The sequence below is a fragment of the Dromiciops gliroides genome, chromosome 2 (genome assembly GCF_019393635.1).
Source record: "Dromiciops gliroides isolate mDroGli1 chromosome 2, mDroGli1.pri, whole genome shotgun sequence".
Taxonomy (NCBI): domain Eukaryota; kingdom Metazoa; phylum Chordata; class Mammalia; order Microbiotheria; family Microbiotheriidae; genus Dromiciops; species Dromiciops gliroides.
The window spans coordinates 41,949,551-41,968,774 of record NC_057862.1 but is presented as its reverse complement, the minus strand read 5'-3'; the positions used below and the strand labels follow the sequence as shown (position 1 = coordinate 41,968,774).

The following is a 19,224-nucleotide window of genomic DNA, read 5'->3' as shown; positions in this document are numbered from 1 at the left end:
TATAATGGTGATTAAGTAAACTTGGCCCAGTTTGGTTTCCACCTTCTTAAGACCCAGAATGAAACAATAGCTCTTGCTGAAGAGGAAAAATCAATACCAGAGTTATAAATCTAATTTCACTACATTCAGAATCCTAAGCTCAGTTATAGGTATTAATAACACCCATAGAACCTTTAAAAAAACAGAGAATCCTCGGATCAGATGGTCTTTGAAGGGCCAACTCATCCATCCTCCTGCTTCCAAGACTACCTAAGCTAATCTTCCCAGCAGGGAAAAGTCACTGTTCTAAGAAAGGAGGGGCCCTATAACTCCATAACGACCAAAGTCACAGCCTGACAAACTACAAGTGTCCAGCAAATGATGGAAGGGGCCTATAGAAAGTGCACAGATTTACACATTTCTTGCCCTTTAAGAGGTACATCAAGCTTGGGCATGGTTCAGATCATTTTGTCTCACATGACATATTTATAATACGGTGAAATCCAGCTGACCTCAAAGTCCAATCACCCAACACTTTTTACCACTTACAAAACAAAAAGCGTGTTCACACTATATCCTGGGGCTCAGTCACTAGACCTGATTGAAAATGAGCCTACCTCTAGCAAATATAAATGGAAATAGCAATAGCAAAAGAAAATATAAACGAATAAGCAGGAACAGGAGCAAAATAAAGGGGGCAATGAGCCCATAAATGTGCAAACTGTAGGCAACTACATGGCACAGATAGAGCACTGGGCCTAAAGTCAGGAAGACCTGACTTCAAAAGCTTCAGACACTTCCAAGTCTTGTGTAATCTTGGACAAGTTTACTTAACCGCTTCCTGCCTCAATAATATTCATCTGTAAAATGGGGATAATAACATTCCATAGCAGTTGTGATGATGAAATAACTTTTCATAAAGAGTTCAGTATAGTGCCTGGTACATCCTATAGAAATGCTAGCTGCTATTATCATTATTATTTATTAGTACTGTTATTCAACAACCTGTACAAGAAAAGAATGTCATTAAATCAAACATTATTAATCATATACAACGTACGGTGCGTTATGCTAAGAATATAAAGATTTTTGGGGGGAGCATAAGGCCTACCATGAACAGACATAAATGTAACACAAGTAGGGAGTGACAGGGAAGAGGTCACGTCCAGATCAAATACCCAAGAAAAGTTTCTGGAGGGAGAATTGAACACCCTTCTCTGGGGACAAGGAGGCTGAAGGACTGGAGAGGGCTTCAGGGAGACCGTACCTTGGAGGAAGAGGTGACAAAAAGGCAAGCAAAGGACTAAGACAGTAGCTATCAAACACACACACACACACACACACACACACACACACACACACCAAAAACCCCAGAAACTCTTAAAACCTAAGATTATTATTAGAAAAAAAAAAGTCAGAAAACCAAGTCAACATTCAGGGACTCATGGGCCTCAAATCCCAGTAAATCTTTACCAAATCAAGGTACTGAACAACCTAGGCTTTCCAGCAAAGTTACAGTGGTCTACACACACTGCTAAATTCTGAATAGAAGAAAAACAGGGATGAGTGTACAGAAATGCATTCCTTCTGATACAGGGAACAGGACTGACTCAAAGCAGCACTAAGTAAAAACAATTAGAGACTAAAAGTACAAACTAGATGTAGTTGGAGTTAACTTGCTTTCAATGCAAATAGTGTTTTTGCTGTGGCTGCTCCCTTAGCTCATCTGGTTCAACTTCTAACTTGCCACTCCGGTTGTCACAGATTCCAACCATTCCCCAAACAGGAATCCCTGTTAAAGCACCACCCCCTGCCCCAACAAGTGGTCACCTGGTCTGCTTAAAGACCTCCTCATTCACTCTATACTTTTAGCCTTAAATTATCAGGCACTTTTCCCTTCAATCCAGCCAAAATCTGCTTCCCTGAGACTGCTGGCCCCTGCTTCTAACCGAGACCTCTGGGGCCAAGCAAAACAGGTTTATATCTTAATCCCTTTCCCCTAAGCAAGCCTTTCAAGTACTTGAAACAGCTACCACCCCTCCCATCCCATCTGTCCTTCAATCGACATGTCCCCAGTTGATTCACTCAATCTTCCTGATTGGTTTCTGTTCCCCTCACTCTCCCAGTCCCTCTTCTGAACAAGTCCCAGCTTGTCTATTTTCTGCTTAAAATGCTGCCCCCAGAAACATATCCCATACTCCCGATGTGATCTCACTATGGGGGAGCATCTGACGACTATTGGCCCCTCCTAGCCTTGTTCTGGACCCTACACCTTCCTTATGCAGCCCAAGATTTTCCTGCCTCCTCATACCATTAACCCATTATGAATAAAGAATTGGGCTTCCAGGTCCTTAGAGACACCCAGGTCTCTTTCTCTTGAGTAATGTAGAACGGTATCTTCCCCCTGGCTTCATGACTGAAAGCAGGTGGTGCAGTGGATGGAATGCTGAGAACCTGGGTTCAAATCTTGGTTCTGCCACTTATATCTCTGTGACCCTTGGCCAAGTCACCTCTCTGGTCTTAGTTTCCCTGTCCTCGTATATATAATAAACGTTTTCTTACAAGTTTCCTATTCATATTTTCATAATTTAATCATTTCGCATATACTAAGATACTAAGAGCCTTAAAAAGAACCTTTGGTAAAGTTTTTAAGATGAAGAATTTCACTAAAATGTGACTAATAGCCCCCCTAATGTATCTGTTTTATAAAAGCAGGACACACCTAAGTGCTGTCATGCTTGAGAACATACAATGTATGAGCAGGGACAGGACTGAAGTGCTCTGGGCTACAACCAGTACAGGGAAGCCCCAGACAAACAGGCAAAAGCCGTTTGCTATCAGCCCATCCTGCTTTGCCAGCACACCTCCCAAACACCTGCTAACTAACAAAGCCAAACAAAGTAGAAGGCGGCCTTCTGGGAGCACAGAGAAGTATGATATGCACAGGAGGTCTAGTTCATTAAATTAAGAAGGCTACAAAGAGGTAGCATCCAATCTAGCGTGAGTGCATATTTTCTTTAGTTCTGGCTTATGACCCGCAAACAGTGGACACGAGCAGGGAATGACTGTGGAGGGAAAGAATTAGCCAGTTGCACAAAGGAAAAGGCTCTACATACCAACCTTCTACATGAAATAACTGACAGTAAACATTCAGTAAGGGTTAATAAAGTATCTGCCTTGTGTGGGACACTGTGGGACATACAGTAAGAGCATAAGGACACTTCCCTGACCTCGGACCAATTAAGAAATAACAGCAATTCTGTAATAATTATGTGCTAAATCAAGTAATACACTGACCAAAGAGACCCAGGAGGCTAGGTCATAGACTAGGCACAAGTGCTTGTTACAGACTGCGTTTTTACATCAAATTATAACAGAGCGAAAAAAAAAGTTGGGTATACACTGTTCATAAAAGAATACTTCCACATATACAGAATATGGGGAGGATAACATGGAAGAAATGAGACCTGAAGGAGTTAGATTTAGATAGGCAGAAGGGAAGGTCATGGGGAGTAGAGAGGGGATGATGAGCAAAGAAAGGTAGAGAGGCAGGAATGAACACCATGTATTGGGAGAGCAATGACCAAAAAAAAAAAAAAAAAAAAGGTCCTTTCCCAGAATGGAGACTACGACTATTAAAGTAGTGGGAAATAAGATTTGGTGGTAGGGCAGGAATGGACAACGGATAGCCCTGAAAGCTCAGATTTCACTTGGTTAACAGTGAGAAGCCATTGTAACTAACTAAGAGGAGGTGAACTGTAGTAAAGAGAGCCTGGAGCCTGGCAGGCCAGTGAGATCGTAGGAAACTGGGTGTGACATGATAACAGCCCAGTCTGGGTGAATGGTCCCCAGAATGGAAAAGGAGGAGCAATGGGATGAGACATTGAAAAGGTCAAACCAATAGTGACCTTTTAATTACACAACATGAAAATTTGTTATTTTTCAATCATGTCCAACTCTTCATGACCTCATTTGGGTTTTTTCTTGGCCAAGATACTGGAGTGGTTGCCATTTTCTTCTCCAGCTCATTTTACAGATGAGCAAACATGGTTAAGTGACTTGGCCAGGCTCGCACAGCTCCTAAGTGTCTGAGGCCACATTTGAATTCAGATCTTCCTGACTCCAGGTCCAGCACTCTATGTACAGCACCACCTAGCTGCTTAAGTACTGAAAATATTGTTATTAATAATAATAACCACATTTAAATTTGGCACTTTAAATGTTAACTGATCCTCACACCAACCCTATGAGAAATATGCCACTGTTATCTCCATTTTACAGATGGGGAAACTAAGGCTGAAAGAGGCCAAGTGACATGCCACAGGTAACAAAGCTATTACATTAGTGTCTGAGGCAGGATTTGAACTCAGGTCTTCCTCGCTCCAAGTTCAACACTACAGTCACTGTGCCACCAAGCTGTCACAATAAGAAAGATCAAGAATAATACTAACCAACTGACACTTACTAGCTGTGTGACCCTGGGCAAGTCACTTAACCCTCACTGCCCCACCAAAAAAAAAAAAAAAGAATACTAGCCAAACAGGTGAATGGAATTAGTCTTATTGCTCTTATTTCCATTTAAAAATAAAAAGATGATTTCTGAAAGTCATTTCCTCAAGAAGCTTTAACTGGACTTTAATACTTTCTAAGGAGAATATAACAAAACTCACCTTCAAGTTTAGGATGTGGTCCATGAGCAGAAAGCATTTCGGCTGCTTCAGTGTGAGATGATCTAGGCTCCCTCCTCTCTGCTGAGGATCCCAAGTCAGCATCAGCTGTAGCCACTGCTCCATGGGCTCCACTATGAAACTGAAGCACACACAGACAGCACAGCTCTGTGACAAAGGGAGTCCCTCCCAGGACTGCACACTTCCTGTCTCACTGCTTGGCTTTGCATCTTATACTGTAACTTCTGAAGATACTGAAGGGGGAAAGACATTCAACTACAACTAAGTCAGAGAAGCAAGAAACTTGTAATGACTGGAATGACACCACCTGCTGGAGAGCTACTGTGGGAAAGCTCCGCCATGAGGAGAAGGCGTCTGAGGCAAGCCACGCAGTCAGGTCCTTGGCATCAGGAAGTGATGTTTGCTCGTGGGTGCTGTCTATCAAGGCTACCAGCCAATTAGCTTGGAGATGTGTGTGCATGTGGATGGGATGTTGCGAGTTTCACAGGAGGCTTGTGGGATGAAGGAGGTGTGGCTCTTGCTCTCCTGGAGAGTGGAGTTAAAATGTGCTCTCCCTTTGACAGATGAATCTAGGCCTCTTTCTCTCTCCACCAAATTCTTATTCTACTTAATAAATGCTTAAAAGTCTAAGCTCTAGCTAAAGCTTCTAATTTATTGGCGACCACTCATTAGATATTTTAGACAGATTAGCTAGAATTTTAGCCTCTTACACTCTGGAATCATACACAAAGTGTTTTCTGTAGTCTCTGGCAACTTACATGGGGGATCCTGGCTCTTTTCTGCAATGAAACCATTTAACCTGTCATCCAGATAATTCTTGGAGAGCAATCAGGGGAAGATCTGTTTGGGGAATTGACCCTCCCACACCATAAGCTCATGAAGTCTCCGCTTGGCAAGCTGAATTTCTCTATGCTGTACTTAACCAACCCTGCTGAAATTGAGGCAAATGATCTCAGTCACAACCCACTTACCTAGAGAGGCTATTCGGTTGAGGTAAGTGGCTACTAAATCTAACCTCTCCAGTCATCTCTTCAAATGCAAATATGTGCTTGGGATCTTTCTTTTTAATCTTTTCATGCCTGGAAAATAAAAGTTAACATAGGAGATAACCTCATTATATGCAAACGCTTTAAGATATAATTGATTCTGGGGCAGCTAGGTGGTGCAGTGGATAGAGCAGTGGCCCTGGAGTCAGGAGGACCTGAGATCAAATCCAGCCTCAGACACTTGATACTTACTAGCTGTGTGACCCTGGGCAAGTCACTTAACCCCAATTGCCTCACCAAAACAAAAAAACAAAAAACAAACAAACAAACAAAAAAGATACAATTGATTCCTTACATTTCAATTTAATTTTATGGTTACAAAAATGTGAATTACTAATTCCCACTCTTAAAAAGCCAAAATTTTTCTTCCATTTCTTACCAAGTAAATGGCTGTAGATGATGTAGGAAAGGTCTATATCCCACAATACATTCAAACACCATTGTACCGAAGCTCCAATAATCAACAGTGGAGGTATATGGCTTATTCTCAAAGAGCTCTGGGGCCTTAGAAAGACATAATATTTTAAACATCAAAAAACTGAGGAAAGGAAAGAACATTTTGCATATACTCATGGCCTTCAGGAATGTATAAGAAAGAAGAATCAAAGTCCCTTATTTTCTAAGTGAAAGAAAATGAACCGGCCTCACCAGATATTGCAGAGTTCCCACGAAAGATGTGCACAGACTTCCCTGATCAAGGTCTTTGGCATATCCCAAATCAATTATTTTATGAATTATCTGTAAATTAATCAGATAAATTATGCTTAATAGCTGGAAAAAATGTTCAAGAATACACTAAAACTGGAGAACAAAGACAAGCTTACGTTTTAAATTTTTAAAAAACCACCACCTTCTGAAGCGTAACTGTGTGAGTGACCTACAGTCTGCAAACAAGAAGGGAATAGACCTTAAAGGGCTCCCTTTAAGGGAGGCGAAGCCAAAATTCTAAACACCCCAGTCAATCCCATCCTTTTTCCCTAGCTACTGATTCAGCAACCTAACCTAAAGATCTTAAATAATGTTGTGTCCTGGACTGCAGAGAAATGGCAACCTTTTTTTCCTTCTGGAAAATGCCTGTGCTGGATTAGTTGCTGCTGCTTTGTCATTCATCCCCTCTCTCAATCCTCCAAAACTGGTAAAAAAACATCTCCAATTTACTGACACTGCCTGATCCAAAGTCACCACTGTTTTCCCCGTCTATTAACTTTGGAGGTGTCTTCTAATCCTCCTCCCTTCCTCCCATATCCAGTCACCCAGTACCACTATATTATAAATTCTCTGAAGGCAGAGACAATGTCTTATTAAAGGAATCCAGGTTGTACCAATAATGCTATTCAGTTGTCTATCTAAGCCTAAAACTCAGGATCATCAATAGGAGGTGACAGGTCCACCTGCTAAGGAAGTTCAAACACTAGTTATCTAAAAAGAAAGCCTTCTCTTTCCAGAACAGACCTCTGATCTTTTCAGTTATCTAATTAGCATCTCTGCACCTGCACACCTCCTCCAAAATATTCTATTCTATCCCACAAGTGGCCCATGATCACCATGTAAAACACAGCTTATTATTTCTGAGAAGTCACTGGGCACTGGGCTGTTTGATTCTCTACATCAATGTAAGAGTCCTGAAGATGCCATCTGGGAATCAGGCAGTCCAACGTGGTCCATTCACCCCCAGTGCCCTGCATCTGACCGTGGCAGAAAAGGAACACCGTGTGGCCATTTGGCATTACAACTACTTGCCATTGTACAGTTTTCACGAGGGAAGCTACCAAATATCCTCCCATTTTCCTTTGAACATACCCCTCTCATAACATTCTGGATCTGTCCACTAATCTAGCTAAACCTTTCTTCCACCTATCTCTATCTTCAGCCGGCACCACATGACCTCACAGGTGCATGAGCTCCTGTGATTTAATCTGCTGTGGAGAATAAAAGGTAGCCCTTCTTTTATTTAAGATACACAGGTGGGGCCAGCTAGGTGGCGCAGTGGATAGAGCACCGGCCGTGGAGTCAGGAGTACCTGAGTTCAAATCCGGCCTCAGGACACTTAACACTTACTAGCTGTGTGACCCTGGGCAAGTCACTTAACCCCCAATTGCCTCACAAAAAAAAAAAAAAAAAGATACACAGGTGCCCATCTAGTTCTAGAACCCTGCTTTGGGGCACAAATCAGAAAGGACCTCGGAGATCATTAACAGGCTGAGAATGTCTTACAGAATACCCCAACGAGTGAGCAGTCATGTAGCCGTACCTCCAGTGAGGGTGACCCTACCATCCACTCCCCAAAGCAACTTATCCAGTTTGGGGCTCAAGTAATTGTGAGGAAGTTTCTCCTTACATCGAGGAAGAACGAGCCTCCCTCTGTTGCTTGCAGTTTTGTCCTGGGCCTAAACAGGACAAGTAGTATCTCTTTTCCATAAAAGTCTTCTCCTCTCCAGGGTAAATGTTCTTACATGGCATGGATCTGAGGCCCTTCCCCACTCTTCTGGATGTTCACCAGCTTCTCCATGTCTTATCTAAAAGATGACACCCTGAGCCTTAAGGCCAAGGGCCTTCTGCCTTTTTCTTAGCTTAGCACAGTGCCTGGCACAAGGGATACTCGAAACAGAAGCCTGACTTCGTGTGGTCTGGCCAAGGCAGAGTATAACAGAGTTGAGCAGGACAACCACCCCCCATACTCTGGACACCAAAGATGCCATCTGCTTTCCTAGATGCCCTGTCATGCTCCTCTCTCCTTTTATAACATGGTCCACTGAAATCCCAATATTTTTTCAGATGAACAAATCTCCCAGTCCTGACCTTGTAAAAAACTTTGTTTTTTAAATTCAAGAGTAGGACTTGACATTTATACCTATTGTTTCCTCTTTCTCAATCTGACCCAGCGAGCTAGCTCCACGCTATCATTCCACTGCATTTCAATTCAGTTTCATAGAATCCACATTTATGAAGCACTTCCCTCAGATGCAAGGCACTGGGCTGGCTACCAGCAAGACAAAGACAAAGGTGAAAACCCCTGCCCTCGAGGAGCTTACACTCTACTGGGGGGAACACAAGGAGACAGAGAAGAAAATACAATGTACAAATAAGCAAAAAACAGTAACTTCAAAAGGAAGAGCAGAGAGCAAGAAAAATCTCAGGCAGTGGGTGGCAACAAGTTGTGATCTGAAGCGAGAGGTTTCACAAGGAATAAGAGAGGAGGGGGTGCATTCCATACAAAAGGAACCACCTATACAAAGACATGGAAGGTGGAAAATAGAATATCAGGTTTGGGGAAGAAGTGGCAGGCCAGTGTGACTGTAAGATGGAGTGTACAGGACTCGAAAGGAGGGCTGAAGCCAAAGAGTAGAGGGGGCCTGATAGGTCAAGCTGAGGATTTTACATTTTGCCCATAGGTGATAAAGATCCATTGAAAATGTCAATAGTGGAATGACACAATGAGATCTTCGTTAGGTGTTAACTGTATCTCCCTGCTATGGTCATCTGTAAATCTGATAAACTAACTAGAGATGCCTTCATCCAAATCACTGACATTCAGGGTCAAAGTCAAAGCCCAGGGGCCACAGCAAATTGCCATTAACTTGTTACTGCCTATTTTAGGGGTCCCGTCAATCAGCCTGTTTCAAAGTCACCTAACTATACTATCATCTAGCCCCTATCTCTCCTTGTCCACAAGGGCAGCCCTAAAGACTTGTTCAAATGCTTGGCTGAAATCTAGGTGAATAATCCCTATCAAAATCTTCTGCTCTAATTAGCCTTTCAAAAAAAGGAAAGTGAGGTGAGTCTGGAATAACCTGTTCTTCTTACACCAAATCCATGTTCTTGATGATTTGAAGAAATCCCATCACATCGCTTCTATGGCTTAGTCTTTCCTAACTGAAAAGGCATAATCTTTCCAGTCTCTCTCCACATCGCAGCCTCTTAGCCATCTCCCTGATTTCTCTCATTCACCCCAGATGTCCTGCTCTAGACTTTTGCCAATTCTCTCATTTTTTTTTTAGGTGGGGTAAAACTACAACTGGGAGTCTGTGTATTTATATAGAGGAGGAAGAAATACGTATTCTAAAATGTTATTTCTAATGCCCTTCCTGACAAAGCCCAAGATTTAGCTAGCCTTTTGCATTACGAGAACATGTTAGTGACTGGCAAAACAAATGAACCCAAGAAAATTATGGGCCTAGTACTTGACATTCGCTTTGGTGCTACTCTGTAGCAATTCCAAAAAGGTGTTCAGGCTTGTAGCATTAAAACAAGGAAGAATATCGTCTTTCTATCTCTGACATGCTCTATACTAATGCAACCTCTATGAAGAGAGCATGAGATATCATAGATGCTAAAGACAGTCCAGTAAAAGTTTTATGCATTAGGGAAAAGAAAAGAAAAGAAAATCTCAAAATGCAGTGTATTTATTTTCAAATCTACATATCTTTTCAAAGTCACTTGTTTGGGAAACATAGAATCAAAATTTCCAAATTTAACACTGAGCCAATAAAAGGGCCAAGATCTTTGGACCATACTTAAAATTAAGAGAATATAAAAACACATCTTAAAGCTGGTGTAAAAAAATCTATCAAATATTCTTCATTTTTCCCCCAGAGCAAAATACAAAAACTTTAAAATACCTTGATCCTTCTCTAAGCCCAATAAGCTAGGTGTGCTACACTTAGCAGGCATGTAAAGGTCCTTCAGCATTTTACCTACCTTCCCACCAACATCCTGAAGAACTATATTTTCAGGTTTTAGATCTCTGTGAATAATTCTATTTTCATGCAAATATTGAATCCCCGACCCTAAATGAATATAAAAAATATATTTTGAGGGACTAACAACAACTCACTTTTATATAGCTATTTAAGGCTTTCCTCACAACATCCCTGTGAGGTAGGTAGTGCAAGTATTATTATTACCATTTTATAGATGAGGAAACTGACAAAGTCAAGTACTAAGTGTCAAAGCCATGACCTGAATCCAAGTTCTCCTGACTAAAACTCTTAGGCACACAATCTCAGGAGGGAACTCTCCTGGTTCAGACACATCCATGAAGTTTCACAGTCATGGCTACTCATTTGAGAAGCCTAACACAGAAAAGTTAAAAATCATGTTCATTAATTCAAATGCATAATGCTGCTACATTAACTAGAAAAGGTGACTTAGAAGTGCTAAATTAAAGTTATAAAAAAAGTTATTCCATGCCATTATTGGTCAAATAAGTAATACCATTTCCTCTATTAAACTGGAGATGTCTTCTAGCAAGAAATCAATACTTTATCAAAAGTTCTACATTCAATTTCGCTTTGACATTCACAGAGATTTTTGAATTCCAATTCACGGTTCATGGATATAGACTAACATTTCCTCAGTGTGTCTGAAGTATTAACATTGTACACAGCAATCTTCCCCTCTCAAAAACCCAACATCAGTAGCAATCAAATAATGGTAATTTGATCAATTACATACCAATATCACTAAGCAAAGAAAGGACTTGACTCTCTTTAAGTCCACAGCAATTTTCTGGTTTGTTGAGTAACTAAAGGAAGAAAACAGGGGGTTAAAAATATGTACTCTTAAATAAATGTGTCATTTCAATAACTATAGTCATACTCACTGGTAACTTTACCCTGAAGTGATGCATACCCACACCAGAAAGCAAATTATGACCAAAAAAATCTGTCAGGAAAAAAATAATAAAAACCTATACATGGGGGCAGCTAGGTGGCACAGTGGATAGAGCACCGGCCCTGGAGTCAGGAGGACCTGAGTTTAAATCCAGCCTCAGACACTAAACACTTACTAGCTGTGTGACCCTGGGCAAGTCACTTAGCCCCAATTGCCTCACTAAAAAAAAAAAAAAACCCTATACATGGTAGTACACAGAAGAGAAAGAAGAAAGGAAAAAGAGTATTTGAATTTCAAAGAAGTTTAAAGAACTAAAAGATACCAGTCCTCCAGCCCTGTGGGCAAGTAACAATGGCAATCTTGAAAAGGAGGAAGGAGGCAGAGTGTGGGAGTATGTCAGAAAGAGAAAGTAGAGGTGCCACCCATCAATTCCACTGCTATATGTCTAACACTCCTGACAAGTGTTTTTCTGGGTAGGCACCATAAATAACCCTGGGATTCTGGTCATACTTTTCTACTGCCAAAATACTTTCTACTGCCCATCGTTTCATGGCTATAAAGAATGTGAATCCTTTACTAGCTGTGTGACCCTGGGCAAGTCACTTAACCCTCATTGCCCCCCACACACACACACACACAAATGTGAATATTCCTATCAAATCTGAATCAACCATTGCAAGTCAGTAACAAGAGTAACACCACCAAAAAAAAAAAGAGTACCACTCCCCCCAACTTCCAAAGATTGCCGCCATTATCAAGAAGACAAATCCCCCAAATAAATCTGAATCAACTGCGCAAGTTAGTGACCAGTGATCCCCCTCCCAACTCAAAGCAGCCCCAGCTACCTTCCGAAGATCTCCTCCAGAACAGTACTCCATGGCTAGAAGAGGGACATCATTAATCAAGAAATTCATCTCCTCAGGAACATCACAGGCCTTAACAACACTAGGATGATTCAACCTAAACAGAAAAGAGCAAAATGCTAATCAAACATTTCCCCTCGTGCGGCCCCCCCCTCACTGTGCTGCACCACAGGGCCTATAAGCTTCCTGTAGTGGAAAGAGCACAAGCCTCAGCATCAGAAGACCAGGCCTCCCCTCCGGCTCTCCCACTCCCTAGCCATGTGACCTCAAAGGACCTCAGATTCCACATCTGTCATAAGGGGGTTAGACCAGATTAGCCCAGCAGTCCCTTCCAGCTCTGCCAGTCTGAGTCTGCAAACCTGCTACCCAAAGAAGCAGGACTTTCAGAGAAAACACACTCAGCACTGCTGCCGATAATAGGAGTGCTACAGAATGCCGTTTGAAATGGCCCTTGTGACCAGCAGCCTTCCTCTGCCAGATGGCTGGCCAAAGTTAGTGTCCAGATGTGAAAGGGAATTTCTCTCTGTTCAAAATGACTTGGCTAGCAGGGGCCCTGGACCTATAACCCTGGCTTCATCAGCACGTGCATTGGACAGTCACTTCACTCAAGAGTATGCTGTCTGTCCCAATCTATAAGGGAAGGGATATTTAACATAGAGGACTCCTCCTTAAAAAGCCACAGTACGGGGGCAGCTAGGTGGCACAGTGGATAAAGCACCAGCCCTAGATTCAGGAGGACCTGAGTTCAAATCCAACCTCAGACACTTGACACCTACTAGCTGTGTGACCCTGAGCAAGTCACTTAACCCTCATTGTCCCACCCAAAAAAACAAAAACCAAACTACAGTAAAAAGAACTAAGAGGGATCTTAAAGGTATTGAGTAACAACTGGTGGTCCATAATATCTGCCTATTATAAAGTGCCATTAACTGAAATAGTGGAGGGAAAAAAGGGAGATTGGAAGAATGGTCCTGGGTAACAATTTTTCATTAGACAGTTAACTAGAAGACTCTTCTAATATTGCAAATCTTCCTAAAATATATTATTTTCCTGCAATTATAAGAACATAGTGAAAATAAAGGAATCTTCATGATTAAAGATATTATAGAACCAAGCCATAACTTCTAATATTGACATTATTTCCACTCAAGTGGCAGACTATATGATATGGTACAAAACAGTGAACTATGAATCAAAGACCTGGGTTCAAATCACTCTGCTATTTATTAACTATGATTTTGGGAAAAGTCACTCAATCTCTCTAAGTAGGATTGATGTGGGATGGAATTAAGGTCAAATTGACTGTGAGTCGTCCCAAAAGAATAACAAGACTCTGTTATTCAGTTTCCCAAATTTTATTGCAATACTGTAAGTGAACACAGGGAGAGAACCAGAAAAATGGAAAGGTATCTCTCAAAAAAGGAAAGATAGAAAGTTATATTTACAGTATGGATAAACTGATTATCAGTCTCATTATAATAATATCCACCTTAGGGAGGTACAGGGGAGGGTTTATCCTAATTTGGAGTTCCTGGGGTCCTAAGCCAACCCCAAGGTGGGTACCTTTTTCTGTGGAAGTGCATTTTGGGGGTTTACAGGTCATAAGGTGAATCTGGAGACAAATTTGGCTGTTTCTGCGCATGTCTCTTTCTGATTCCCATGATTAGTTTCAAAATACCTTCATTTTTCTTTTATCTGTAGTCTGAATTTCTATAGTCTGTCAATGTATCATTGTTATAATCTAAGGTCTTCATGGCCTACCTCCCTAAGTTCCTGTTATGGGTACTGATTTATATGGGTAAGAGAACTTAGCATCCTGACTTGTAAGTTATCCATTAACTGGGGTCTGAATCCCTCTTAGAACTCATATCTGAATTAGAGCTTGGGTCTTAGGTTTTTCTGTTAACCCTTTTTTTGCCTCCTACATCAGGATTATTATAGTATCCTAGCAGATGGGATATAAAAGCACTCTGAAAACAGTCCAAGACAAGACAAGCTCAAAGCAGGGACCATCTCAAAAGAAAGTGGACACAACATGGAGGCAAAGTACATAAATCAGAAAGGATGATTGTGCCCTCAGAAAGCAGCCCATTATTACACACAAACACATACTATACACGTACAGCTGACTTGTTAAGCTAAACCCCCTCAGATACAATTTCTATTCCTATACAGGGTCGAGGCTCTTTTTTAATGGAAAATATATTTAATAATATCAAAATGGAATAATTTACATTTTTTCAAAAAGGGCTAAGACAGTTCTCTGCCCTCTTCTACCAAGCTCTGATCTTACCACATATGTAGATTGGTAGAAATAGAAGTCCCTGAATATACTCACTTCTTCATGATCTGGATTTCATGACACCACCGGTCTTTATTCTTTGCGCTTAGCTCCAGGCGGCAAGATTTAATAGCTATTTTGTTACCAAGCTCCTGAAAAACAGAAAAGGTTTGAAACAAAGAAGTTACATTCCTGCAAAGAAGAGTTCCTTAGTTTTAGGCAACCAACCCTTTCGACTTAGCCCATTTAACACAAACCTCATGCTGATTCTTCCTGCTTGGATACAAACATTTGTGGTGAGTATATCAAATCTATCTGATCTTCACAATTGGTCTTGAAATCTCTAAAAGAATGCGGGCACCTTTCACTGAAGTCATCACACTAACCCTCTCCCTAGCTTCCAGTCACAAATTGTGCTTTCACAAATAATGCCAGAAACAGATACATCTTTTCTCCATTCCTTTTCATTTATTAACACATAAGGTGCAAGACTGTCAAAGAGCCTGAGACCCCCCCACAACTAGAACTAAGAACATAACTTAATATCGGTAAAAACAAACATTCTAATCCTTCATTTCTAATGCAAGTAACTGGCATGCCACACCTAGCTATGAAAATTCTACAAGGTCAAGTAGCAACTATCCTCAATCATAGAATCAAGAGAGCAGCTAGCAAATGTGTTCTCTGAGGCAGACATGAAGTCTGAGAATATAACATGAAACAAACAAAAAAATTGTAGAAAACAGGTATGATAGGATCAGCTAATTCCAAATGTAAATAGAGCAATTCTGGGGCTCCAATATTAAATCAAAAATCTCTTTATTATATAATTTAAATTCCTTGTGGGTAGAAACTACTTCATTTTTTTGTCTTTGCATTCTCCAGAACTCAGCACAATGTCTTTTGCACAAAGCAGGTAGCTAATATTTGTTGAGTAGAACTGAAATACAAAGGAACATCATCTGTAATAATAAGAAGCTGGAAACAAAACATGTCCAACAATTTAAGAATGATGAAAAAAATTGTAGAATATGAATGTAATGCATTATTATTTCATTGTAAGTAATGAAAATAAAAATTTCAGAGAAACACAAGACTGAGAAGTGATACAAATTGGAAACAAACAAAAAACCCAATCCATACAACAATTACAATATAACAGAAGATAACCTCAAGTCAAAAACAATAGATAATGTAAATACATACTTTTTTTCTGTTAAGAGCTGTTAAACTATAAAACTGGAAAGTGATATGTACTATCAGTTAATAACTCTTAGTTTTGCTTTAACTTTTCAAGGAATGAACTTTGTAGAGGAACTTTTGCTGAGGTGGCAGAGTGCCTTGTGTCAAAACAAAACAAATCAATAAAAAAGTATGTTAAATGAATTTAATTACTGAGACCTGTTAAACATCATCATGTACACTATGATGAATTAAAAAATGATTTCTTAAATAAAATACTTGATTTTATCTTTTGTGGTGCAAATGTTTTGTGTCTGTTGTTGTTGTTTTTTTCGGGGCAATGGGGGTTAAGTGGCTTGCCCAAGGTCACACAGCTAGTAAGTGTCAAATTCTGCAGCTTCCAAGGATAACCTTGATTTAAGTTATATTAAATTCAGTCCTATAATCACAAAAAAGGGTTACTACTTCTGATCGATTATTACATCATTTATTACTAATCAATATTATTTAACCTCTTAGAAAAGTTTTATAGATAGGTCAAAACAAAAAAAAAGGCATCCTGAAGACTTAGCACAATGCCTGGTACACAATAAACACTTGATAAATGCTGGATTACTAGACAATATAAGAGACAAAATTGTATATAGTTTAATTTTCATCTCTCCTCTGTCTGGAGAACTAATGGTACACTAGAGCAATACTTAAGGTCAATGCTTAGAGCAGTATCAGCACACAAGTGTTAGCTGAAACTATGGCATTGCACAAAAATCACCAAAAGGATATAAGAAGAAAATGGTGCCACAAACAAAACCAAAGGAAATATGATGAAGGTTCTGCAAGAGAAAGGGCTGGAATCGGAGCAAGAGGGGTTGTGTTCCAATCCTGGCTCTGTTATTTAACTATGTTAACTTTAGACAAATCACTTAAGTCTCTGTTCCCTTATCTGTAAAAGAGGGGTTGAAGAGGGGCAGCTAGGTGACTCAGAGGGATAAAGCACCAGCCCCGGATTCAGGAGTACCAGAGTTCAAATCCAACCTCAGACACTTGACACTTACTAGCTGTGTGACCCTAGGCAAGTCACTTAACCCCCATTGCCCTGCCAAAAGAAAAAAAAAAAAAAAAAGAGGGGTTGAAGTGAGGTGGGGCTTCCTTTCAGCTCTAAATTAATGATCCTATAAAAGAGAACCCAGAAAAGAAAACTGGGTAGGCAGAAAAGTAGGAGGAAGACCAAGGAATCTAGTGTCACAGATGCCAAAGCATGAAAGTGCAATTGCTTAATCCTATCTTCTTCCACTTAACCTCTTTAGGACCTTTTCCCATCATCTATAGTATCTGGCCCAAGGGCAGCTAGGTGATGTAGTGGATAAAGCACTGGCCCTGGATTCAGGAGGTCCTGAGTTCAAATCCGGCCTCAGACACTTGACACTTACTAGCTGTGTGACCCTGGGCAAGTCACTTAACCCTCACTGCCCTACCAAAAAAAAATATAGATAGATAGATAGATAGATAGATAGATAGATAGATAGATAGATAGATAGATAGATAGATAGATAGATAGTATCTGGCCCATTCTCACTGATTCCTTTCAATCTATAAACATACTCAGGTCTCCCTTACCCTAGAAATACTTCTCATGCTCCCAATAACTTCCATCCACTTGAATCATCTCCCTCCACCATTTCACTTCCGAACTTCTTGAAAGAGAAGTTTACAGTACAGAGAGGTTCCATTCTATCAATATCTAGTATCTCTTCAACCTTTTCCAATATTGTTATCATTCCCAATTCATAAACTATCTAATCTCTCTCCTTCCCAGTTCATAACTCAACTTTTCCTTAAAATAGGAGACTAAGTCATATATTTCAAGAAGTGTGAGAGGTTGGGAGCAGGTAGTAAACTTTGGAAAGGGAAGAAAGGTTTGGACAATAGTTTCAGGGAATAATGGGAAAAAATAAAGAAGGAAAAAAATGTTAAGAGTTTATTTTGAAAGCTCAGGATCTTGAAGCTGGTACTATTCTGTGTGACAGGGAGATCTAAAGTGGGACCATCATGGTTTGTGGTTGAAGTAGGGATGGAAAAGTCATAAATATTGAATGCAGGGGATGACGTGCAACTAACATTAATATAGTGATTTAAGGTTTGTAAAAGTGCTTTATATGTGATTAACTCATTTAATCCTCAACGCTGTTATGTGCTATTATTATCATTTTACTGATGAGAAGTTAAGTGACTTGCTTAGGGTCACATAGTCTAAGACAGCTTTCAAATTCAGGTCTTCCTAACTCCAAGTCCCACACTCCATCCACTACACCACCTAGCTGTCTCTGTAGTGTAGAGTCTTACCAAGTTCTAACTTTATTCAGTCAGAACCCCCAGACTATAAATCACACTGCCTCTTTCTTTCCCCGCCTCTGATACTCAGCACAGGACCATACACACTACAAAAACCAACAAAGCCTGTAACACAGCCTGTTCTATTTTTTCCTTTTTCACACTTCACTCTCAAATGAACAAGTATTTATCAAATGGCTACCACCGGCCAAGCACTGGGCTAAGTAGAGAGGATAAAAAGAGGGGGAAGGACAGTCCTTGCTCTCAAGTAGTTCTAATGATGGTGGAGAGAACACGCTAACAGTATAGCGATGTATTCCTCTCTAAGGAATCCAATAACATGCAAACAAGCATGTACAACAGGAACACAAATGCTTGCATACACATACACAATAATATGCAAACAAGCATATGCAATAGAAACACAAATGCTTGTGCACACGCATACAATAACATACAAACAAGTATGTACAACAGAACACAACTGTTTGTACACACACAACATGCAAACAAGTGTGTACAACAGGAATACAAATGCTTGTACAAACAATAACATGCAAACAAGCATGTACAGCAGGAACACAAATGCTTGCACACACAGTAACATTCAAACCACAGTGTACAACAGGAACACAAATGCTTGCATGCAACACGCGCACGCACACACATTCATACACACACACATCCTCCCAAAGTCCCACCCAGACAAGCACCCCATCACCATCACTGAGAAAGGATCAGTCCCAACCTCTTCACTATCCGTCAGAACACCGGTGTGGCTCCGGATGGGGCCATGGCAGTCGTACAGAATCACAACCGGTGGCACGCTGAGTGTGTCACACGCGTGATCCCCGGGGCATCAGTCACCACCGGTGTCCCGGGGCTAGCCGCGCACCCCCCCGGACAAGGCCACACCCACAGGAGCACACCTGGCGCGGCACCCACAACGTCCCACCAACACGATCACGACTCTCTCGCTCTCACACACTCACACTCACACACGCGCGCGGGCGCGCAGAGCTCTCCCCCCCCCACCCCACCCCACCCCCCGCTATCGCTTCACCTTGTGCTGATAGAGACAGACGTTCCCGAAGCCGCCCGTGCCCAGCCGCTCCCGCATCTCCCAGGGCCCGCCCGCGCCGGGCCGCAGCCCCGGGGGCCGGTCCATGGGCTGGAGCGGGGTCGGCCGCAGACTCGGCCGCCGCTTCCAGGCCGGCTCACGGCCCCCGCCGCCGCTCCCA

General features: G+C 41.2%; 1 protein-coding gene across 1 annotated transcript in view; it reads right to left on the bottom strand.

Moving 5' to 3' along the window:
- CHUK (component of inhibitor of nuclear factor kappa B kinase complex) overlaps positions 1–19,224 on the bottom strand; it is a 44,982-nt gene extending 25,758 nt beyond the window's left edge. Inside the window, 9 exon segments of the mRNA XM_043986922.1 lie at positions 4,650–4,788; positions 5,639–5,746; positions 6,093–6,217; positions 6,362–6,451; positions 10,412–10,500; positions 11,168–11,237; positions 12,172–12,286; positions 14,528–14,622; positions 19,047–19,224. Of these exon segments, the coding sequence (XP_043842857.1) occupies positions 4,650–4,788; positions 5,639–5,746; positions 6,093–6,217; positions 6,362–6,451; positions 10,412–10,500; positions 11,168–11,237; positions 12,172–12,286; positions 14,528–14,622; positions 19,047–19,151 (936 nt within the window). The 5' untranslated portion in view covers positions 19,152–19,224.